Source organism: Acanthochromis polyacanthus, chromosome 11 (assembly GCF_021347895.1).
Source record: "Acanthochromis polyacanthus isolate Apoly-LR-REF ecotype Palm Island chromosome 11, KAUST_Apoly_ChrSc, whole genome shotgun sequence".
In the NCBI taxonomy this organism is placed as follows: domain Eukaryota; kingdom Metazoa; phylum Chordata; class Actinopteri; family Pomacentridae; genus Acanthochromis; species Acanthochromis polyacanthus.
In genome coordinates this window covers 16,241,544-16,251,178 of record NC_067123.1, presented here as the reverse complement: position 1 = coordinate 16,251,178, position 9,635 = coordinate 16,241,544, and the positions used below count along the sequence as shown (strand labels likewise).

At 36.8% G+C, this 9,635-nt stretch overlaps 1 protein-coding gene across 1 annotated transcript; it reads left to right on the top strand.

The window, feature by feature from the left end:
• The first annotated feature begins 658 nt into the window (after window positions 1-658).
• On the top strand, window positions 659-9,049 carry LOC127536094 (mucin-2-like). Its single transcript, XM_051955558.1, has 5 exons — window positions 659-748; window positions 3,336-3,472; window positions 3,549-4,785; window positions 7,261-7,422; window positions 7,559-9,049. The coding sequence occupies exons 1-5, from the start codon at window positions 659-661 to the stop codon at window positions 7,604-7,606; spliced, it is 1,674 nt and encodes a 557-aa protein (XP_051811518.1). The 3' UTR covers window positions 7,607-9,049.
• Window positions 9,050-9,635: the final 586 nt, after the last annotated feature.

The window sequence follows — 9,635 nt, the reverse complement described above, 5'->3', positions numbered from 1 at the left end:
AGGCTGGAAGTGTGAATGAAGAAAACTGAAAGATGAAAAATAGGTTTACTGTCAACAGCAAATTCCATTTTAGAGAAGTCCAACATTTCACAGAGAGTAGTCCCTGCGCTTGGAGAAACTCAGAAAGTGTAACACATTAAACAGGCTACACTTTCTCAACCACTATGTCAGAATCAGAAATTGCTTGCTATTTACATGGGGTACAGGGGAAATTAATGCAAATATCTTGCTTGTAATTTCAAATCTATTAATACTGTTAAAACAGAATACAGAACAGTTCAGATTCAAATTCATACAAATTACTACGAATGGGCTCACAGGTGGTTGGAAAGGTAGTGATACACAGTAGTGGTCATTCTGCTTTTTAGAATCGGTATTTGTCAGTATTAAACATGTTTGATACAAAGTGTATTTGACACTGACTGTTGTGAGAGTTGCCTGTCATAATATCCACATTTTGCTTCACCACTGTTCAATCAAACAATTCTGAAGGCACATGGCATTGACATTACAAATCAGACTGGAATATCAGTGTGGGAGTGATAACCAACCTCACTTTCTTCTGACTGTCCAACCACTTCACCTGCATGATCTTCTTTTTGTAGAGAAATTCAGTTATGCTTCTGGGGATCCTTACAAGTACGCTTTCTATATGCCAATGGAAATCACCAATAGAAACTTCACCTCTGCGCTGTACAACCCTGAAAGTTCTGATTATCAGACCATGTACAAAGAAGTCAGCGACTTGGTAAGATGCAAAACATCAGGTGATGATTCCTACTCAAGTACAGTACCATCAGCGTTTTACTTACAACTGAAGACAATAAATGTGATTAAATCTGGAAGATTTTTTTCAAGCCACCCATTCTAGTACCCTGGCTGTATGTAGATATAGACCCAACATGTACACAACTTCAACAAGACTTAAAAAAAAAAACATTCCCTAAATTTTGCTAGTACCTATGTTTTCAACAGACAAGTGACATTGTGATCATCCTCCAGGTATTCACACAAAACTCAACCACATGTTCAGCCAGAGCAGAAATGCACTGGTTAATACTGAACATTAATGGTGACGTTACAATTTAGGAGAGTTGATGTGTGTATGCAATGACAAGCCTATGGAAAACCAAAACTTTTATTACTTAGCCCTGAAATTACTTGAAAAGAACTGAAAAGTTCATTATTAGCTCACTGCTTTGTTGTTTCTATTTTACTACAAACCTCTATGTAATTGTGTATATTCCACTAACCTTTGTTTGATGTTTGTTTTAATCTTACAAATAATTTCCTCCAGGAGTAGATCTTATCTCATCTTATCTTACATGTTTTTTTTTAAAATATGAATGTTCTTGATTTCTATTAAAAGTATTTGGGGTACTTTGTAGTTCGTCTTGTATTGCTTTTCAGCAATGAATCATGGTCAATTTAATTAGATTTTTCAACAAGAATTTACAAAAAAGACACTTTTCTGTTAAAGTGAATACCTATTATGGCAAAGTATTGTGAATTGCTTAAAAATATAAAATGTAAAATAAGTGATTTTAGCAAGTGCCTCAGACTTGGAACAATGACCACTGAAAATCTGACTTTACAGCTCAGACAGTGAATGACATTGTATAATTAACAGTTTCCATGAACTGGTCTTTGGCACCAAACTTCATCACAAAACTTTGTTAAAGGCATGAAAAGAAGCCTGGTGACTATTTTGAGCACAATTATTGGCCAGATAAAGCTAAAAAATAAATAAATAGATGCATTTTTTTGGCTCAGGTGGAATGCAGCATGTTTGGTTTGAACCTGGCCAGGACGAGTTGGTAGTGTGATTATATGGTTTTGCAAGAGTGCCAATGACATTTATAGATGGCACCATGAACACCTGTGAACATACTAAAATACTGACTGACATAACAACTCCCACTCTGGAAGAGTCCGGAAGAAGAGGGCTTTTCCAGCTTGGCAACAATCCCTACCACACAGCCACAAATTACACAAGAATTTTTAAAGAAAAAAGTGACAAGTATGACCAAAGATATTCTCTTACGTGAATCAAATAGGGGAATTTTTTAAAGATAAAAGTAGAACACACAATCCAACCTCCAATGAGTGGGCAAAAAAGGAAAAAAAAAAAAATCTGAAGAATGCCCTAAGATTTTTCCACAAATGTGTGCTACACTGGTGTCCTCTATGCCAAGGAGGACTGCAGCTGTCCTCAGAGGTAAAGGCGGACAGACAAACTACTGCAAAAGTAAAAGATTTAAATCTTAGTGATGACAAGTGCGATTACTTCTGTTACAAAAAATCGAGTTATCACCATGGGGCTTCTATCAAATTGTATAAAATTTACTTTTGCTTTAAAATTAAATTACTTTAAAATTTAATTTTCCATCAAGCAAATACCCTCCTTTTCTGTTTTGAAGTAATCCAGTAATTGTATAGTGATCCCATTTTTAATCATTTGACAATAAAGTCATATTGCACAGGGGTGTATATGCTGTACATATGCTATTCATCCACGCTTGTTTTTTGTTTGTTTCTTATTTGTTCGGCAGTTAAACAGTATCTACAACTGCTCTGAATGTCCAGCACCAATCCAACAATACGTAGGTGTTGTGTCAATGACGTTCAGGTACTATCACTGATCTCTCACTTAAGAAAGAATTTTGTGTGTTTACTGTGTTAGAATGTGTGCACCATGACTAGACCAACTGCCAATGGAGCCTTATTGAAATGTCAGGTTGACTGAGAAGGATTTTTATTGAACAGAAGTACATGCTTTGAATACACAGATAAGACATTGTATGTAGCAGTAAGTGGTAAATGTTCTGCACTTGTATAGCACCTTTCTAAAGCACTGTATAATGTGTTTCTCATTCACTTCCCCAAGGACACTTCAGCATTAGGGGTGAAGGAATAATGTCTAGTATTCCAGTATTCAGCAAATCTGTGTTTTACTATATTTGCATGCGTGTTGAAGAATATTATTTATTTGTTATTTGAAGAATAACAATAATTCAAAGCAAAATTGTTGTGTATATCATTCTCTGTTCTTCTCTGTGCTTATAATGATATTTTGTTTTTTAGGCCTGGATCTGTAATTGCAAATGCAACTATATTCTTCAAGAACTATATCAATCACAACGTTGTCTATTATACATTTAAAAATAATGTCAAGGCCGATACATCCTCGATTCTCCAACTTAATTTGGACTATACAACTTGTAAGATCTCATTTTGTACATATGTCAATTGTTCCTCTTTTGTATTGTACATGTTGTGTTGGGGGCAATGTTCTACTCGTCTAATTTATTTTTCTATTTGTCTTTAGTTGACAGTGTAAAAGAAGCCAATGGGATAACATCCACAACCACACCACAACCTACGACAACCACAACAACCTCTATTGCAACTACATTACCTTCAACAACTACAACTCCTCCCACAACAACCACAAGCGCTCATACTACAATAAGTACCACAACACCAACTACAACAACTACAACATCAACTACATTACCTTCAACAACTCTTACTACATCTACAATAAGCACCACAACACCAACTACAACATCAACTACATTACCTTCAACAACAACTCCTACTACAGCTACAATAAGCACCACAACACCAACTACAACATCAACTACATTACCTTCAACAACTCCTACTACAGCTACAATAAGCACCACAACACCAACTGCAATATCAACTACATTACCTTCAACAACAACTCCTACTACAGCTACAACAGCTCATACTACAATAAGCACCACAACACCAACTACAACATCAACTAGATTACCTTCAACAACAACTCCTACTACAGCTACAACAGCTCATACTACAATAAGCACCATAACACCAACTACAACATCAACTACATTACCTTCAACAACAACTCCTACTACAGCTACACTAAGCACCACAACACCAACTGCAACATCAACTACATTACCTTCAACAACAACTCCTACTACAGCTACAATAAGCACCACAACACCAACTGCAACATCAACTACATTACCTTCAACAACAACTCCTACTACAGCTACAATAAGTACCACAACACCAACTGCAATATCAACTACATTACCTTCAACAACTACAACACCAACTATATTACCTTCAACAACAACTCCTACTACAACCACAACAGCTCATACTACAATAAGTACTACAACACCAACTACAACAACCTCTGCTACAACTACATTACCTTCAACTACAACTCCTACTTCGAATCCTACTAGAACATTAGCAATACCTACAACTACAACACTATCTACTGCAACTAAAACTGAAAGCACCACATTACACATAACTACACCAACAACACATACCACAAATACCACAACATTCACACCTACAACCAAAACAACCACAACAACTGCCAGAGCTACAAAACTTGTAACTACAACAACCACAGCACCTGCAACTACCGCTGCACCGATAAATCCAGCACTCACATCTACTACTGCTAATACTATTGCTACAGTCAAAATTTCGACAACAGCACCTTCAAGCGGAACAAACACCTCTGCTAATTACACCGTATTGGTTTCAACCACCATGCAAACTCCTGAAAACCATGGTGACAGTTACACAACAGAAAATCCGACACATGATCCAGTGAACTTCACTACAAGTGGAAAGTCCGGGGAACCCCCAACATCAGGTGGCGGCAGTAGTTCTGTGAGCAGTGACCGGGTACCTGGATGGGGTATTGCCCTATTAGTATTAGCCGCTGCCATCTTGTTGCTACTCATAATCATCTTTATCTTAATGGTGAGTGATTAACCAATTTATCACAAAATACTTTTTCTTTCCAGTTTTTATTGATCCATTGTAGATGAATTTCATGTATGTATATATGTATGTATGTATGCATGTATGTATATTATTATTATTATTATCATTAGCATTAGTATTAGCATTAGCATTCTTTTCTTTTTGTGTATGCCTTGTTCACCCTTTAGAGACAGGTCCAAGCAATGGTCCTGAAGCACTGAAGGGAAGATGTTATTTAAATCACAGTAACATCCTCAGAGATGTGTGCTGTTCCAAGAAGGGCAGTCTTCTGGACTTTTATTCATGAATTTCCCCTGTGCCTTCTTCCCAAGTCCGTACTCTATGACAGTCACCGGTGTTGTTCATTTCCCACATCTTGCCAATTTCAATTTCCGCGTCTTTGACAGAGGTGTTTCTTTCAGATGGAATAACCCCATCAATAAGAATGCACTTGTTCTTTTTTCTTCTTCTTGATGATATGTATGTTGGGCTTGATTGTCCTGTGGTGACTTGGTTGTTGTCAGTAACTGCTGAGTTGTAGTTGTTGATGTTCATACAATTACTTGCTTGTGTGGAACTTAGTAGTGCCTGCATGTCTTCCAATGTGGGGATGGTGCCCCTTAGTTGTGTCACTGCATGTGCTCCATTTTGATAATTCTGTTCTTTGCTAGTGCAGCCAGAGATGATGTGATCTGTGATTTCTTCGTGCTTATGTCCTATCTGGTATTGTCGTTCTGTACCATGCTTGATGATGAGATGGTGGTAAGAGCTTGTAGTGAGACTCTTGTACAGCAATGATGAGGTCCTATGTTTCAGCTTGCAGCTCAGTGGTTCTCAGCCACTGATCGATTTTCTGTTGGTTAATATCTGTATCTTTTGCTCTTCTACAACATTCCCCATGCATTGCATTTCCTTCCCACTTCTTTTGCAGTTGTTGCTGGTCACATCTTTTTGCCTTGTTTTGCCGTCTGCATACATATGCTGTTGTTGCCTAATTTTTTTGTTGGTAGATTTTTGGGGCTTCTTGTTGGATCCAAATAATTTTTTCTGTCATTGTTATTTTCCATCCTGTCCATTATCTACACACCGCTTAATCCTCATTAGGGTCATGGGGGGCTGGAATCTATCCCAGCTGACTTAGGGTGAAGACAGGGGACACCATGGACAGGTTACCAGTGTATCATAGGGCAACATATAGAGACAAACAACCCCACTCACATTCACACCTAGGGACAATTTAGAATCACCAATTAGCTGCACTATTCAATATTTTTGACCGCTTTGGTCTACTTTAAATTCCAGTGCTCAGTTGTTAAAAAACTTTAATTTGAATCAGGATTATCTGTATCTGGATTTTGAAATCCTATGTCTGATATCCAGGATTAGGGAAACCATTTTAATTCTTGTACTCAACATTGGATTGGATCATTGATCTTGCAGCGTAAATAGCCTCATAAATGGAACCATGATTATAATGTAGTGGAAAACGAACAAATTGTGTAGTAGAAATGTAGTCTCCCGTAGGAGCAGAAAACAATAATAAGATGTAGTGTAAAATGTGTAGTCTTACGATACCAGCATCTACATTCAACAATATCAAAATAAGACTTTGAAATAGGAAATATATATGCTTGGGATTAGTCTCTTTGTGTCTTTTTTTGTAGTGACAGAGAGAAGGAGGGTGCTGGTGTGTCGTATGGTGCTTCACAAACACTTCAGATATGCTGTGTTCTTCTTCAGCACTGGTCCTGATGGGCCTGGTATCAGAGACTGAGTCCAAATGTTGGGATCATCACTCCAGTGATGCTGAATTTCTTTATTTTGAGGATTTATTACTGAGTTCATTGTTATAAAGAAAGTTCTGGGTGTTTGGGAGAAAGAAAGGTCAGGAGGTCACAGTGAAGAATACAATTTTCTCTTCTCCAGAGTTGCAGTTTTCATCACAACTGGCAATTTATGACCCATATCCGAATCTGGTGGAGGCAGGAGACATCCTGCTGTCCACCACATGGCCATGACTGGTCATTTTGAAGTTAATATCCAATCTGCAGATGCTCCATTTAGATGAGAATTTTGGGTTAGCTGTCTTCTGAAAAGGTTTCCTAGCAAATTCACAGTTGTACCAGACATAGGCCCAGATCCTTTCAAGTGTATGCTTTAATGCATGACAGAAGACACCATAGCCAGCCTGTCCCGTCCGATGGTGGTTTAAGACATGGCAAGTGTGACTTTCTTTTGTTCAGATTGGGTGAACACAAAATGTGCATTCTCTGTGGCCCTCAGAAACCCGAAGTGCACTGAAAGCTTGTTTTGTTTTGGTCTGTGTGAGCCCAGGTTCAGGATTTGAGAGGATTTAAAGGCCACTCATTCATATGAAAGATGTGCTAGGGACATAGCTTCCTGTTATATTTGTTTTTTCTACTTTCCACTTTCTACTGAACAGCTCTTTCTGTTGATGCTCTTCTGTTTCAGCTGGTTCTGTGGTGTCGTAGGAAAAGAGAAAGTGGTGACATGGACAGTCCCCAGGATCCATATTACATCGAGCAAAAGCAACCACCTCTTCAGGAACATCTTCCAGAGTACTCACCTCAGACCCCAGTTACACAGAGACCAGAGTCAATCCCTGTCATTAAAGTGAGTATGACACAGCTACAATAAAAACAGCTTTTATATGTGTTGCCTATATATTTGTATTACTTTGTATATGACAGTGAACTCTGCTCTGCGTTGAATTTGAATTTTATGGTCTTTATGTCTTTCCTCACATAAGGACACGCCGAAGAACAACAGGACAGGTTTCTACTCAGTGAATCCTTGAGATTCCCTTGATGAGTGTGAGCCATCAAGCAACATTGCATTTATCCAAGTATGAATGCAACAGGCTGCCTGTCGTACCAATCACTTGTATACTAAATCTGACTTAAATTGTTATTAAATTTGAATTGATAAATCCTGCTCACTATTGTGAACATTAAATGCTCAAACTGATTGTTAAAAACATTAAACATGTACCTATATATTATGGTTGTAATGTGATGTTGGCCTCAGTTATTATTTTACCACGTTAAATTGAATAGATCTGTGATGAATGTTATGATTTGTGTAAAAAACTGATTGTGAGAAAGTCATGTGATTGAGTCATGCTCTTCACCCACAGACTCTATAATTAGCTGTGCTGGGAGCCTCAGGCTAGGTTTGGTGATCTTTCTGTCCATGCTTCTTAGCAGTTAAATATATAACATAATAAAATAAATAAATATACTTCTCATTAGAACAGTGTCAATAGATACAATTGGTGTCACATTTTAAATGTAGTTTTATACATATTTAACATTTTGAATGACATTGCCAGATTTGAGTTAAATTTGATCTTTTTATTTTTCAGAGAAGTTTAAACAGTATAGTCTAGTCTCTGCTGTTGGTATACATTAAATCACAGAGCCTACAATAAATATCTGTGGAATTTACGTTACAATCTTTTATTTAAAAAGTCCTTTTAGTTTTGAAATAAATGGCAAATCAACCAACTTCAGAATTAAGAACAGTTATGTAATGTGGTGTTGTAATTCAGAGGAGGTGAGGTGTTTCTGACCTCTCCCACTCTTACAACAGTAGATGTTAGTCATGGCTTAATCATTAGGGGATTGTTTTGACACTTACACCAAGGCACTATGTGACACAAGAGGGCTGAGCTTTGTGTGTTTTTGTACGAACGCATTACTTTATTAAACAAAGCCCTCTCAGGCAACAAAAGGTATGCATATGCAAACAAACTGACGTGGGGTTTTAAGTGTACAATTAAGTAAATCCACAACTTAAATGTCACAAAGAAATACTGTGACTTAAGTGACAAAATTTTCAGCAATTATGTCCAATTTTGAAATTGTCAGATTTTGTTATTGGTTGCATTTTCCTCAAGCAGGGAAAGCATCTGTTTATCACAGACAGTAAAAGACATAATGGATAGTGTATAGCATGAAACTACTATTAAGATACTTATATTTATTACACAGTTTTGCTTTGTTTTATTTTCTCCACAGTTCCTGAGAAAGAATTTCCAGAAAGCTAAAGATGAATAACTTCTGTGTTTTTCTTTAATGACTGGTCCTCTGTAAGACTTCAGAAACATAATCACTTAACAAATTCATAACAACTCAGCATGAATGTCTGAATTGTTACCATATTTATTAGACATGTCAAATGTTTTCAAGCATATGGTGAATATTGATCAAATGTAAATAAATTTGTAATCTGAAATATATTTAAAGGAGTATACTGTTGTTTTTGCACATTTGAACTTTTTACTGACCAGTTACTTTGATCAACATGTATATACAAAGAACTTAGCCCAACATAACAAAAACACATAGTCAGGCACAAGTAAAAACCTCTGAGACATTCAGTTTTAATTTAATCAGTAATCCATTCCCTTCATAAGATACCAACTAGGGGAAAGCAATTCATGTTTCTTATTCCACCCAGTTAGTGGCTAGCATTAAACAGGCCAGACGTAAGGTGTGGTGAGCAGTGGTTTTAAATGTGAGAGGAAAAGTTACACACACAAGCAGCATCTATAGGAGATATTATTATTATTATTAGTAGTAGTAGTTTATTTAAAAAGAGACCATGTACAATATTAAACATAAATGTTTCCATTTGATGCATTGTACCAAAGTTAGCTTTAAGCTAATTTCCATCTGCAGTCCCTTAGCAGGTCACAATAAAAACATCACAACATTACAGTGTAACAAAAAAGTACATGGCACAGTGAAACAAAAAGACACAAAAGGCAAATAATGAACAACAGAATGAAGCTGTGTTGTTATTGTTACTGAGGATCATTCTAC

Excerpts from the sequence above, each read along its gene's own strand:
- LOC127536094 (XM_051955558.1), top strand. The coding sequence starts at position 659 with ATGGAAATCACCAATAGAAACTTCACCTCTGCGCTGTACAACCCTGAA. Across the intron at positions 3,473-3,548 it reads AAGCGCTCATACTACAATAA|CACCACAACACCAACTACAA; the intron begins GTACCACAACAC and ends ATCTACAATAAG. Across the intron at positions 4,786-7,260 it reads TAATCATCTTTATCTTAATG|CTGGTTCTGTGGTGTCGTAG; the intron begins GTGAGTGATTAA and ends CTTCTGTTTCAG.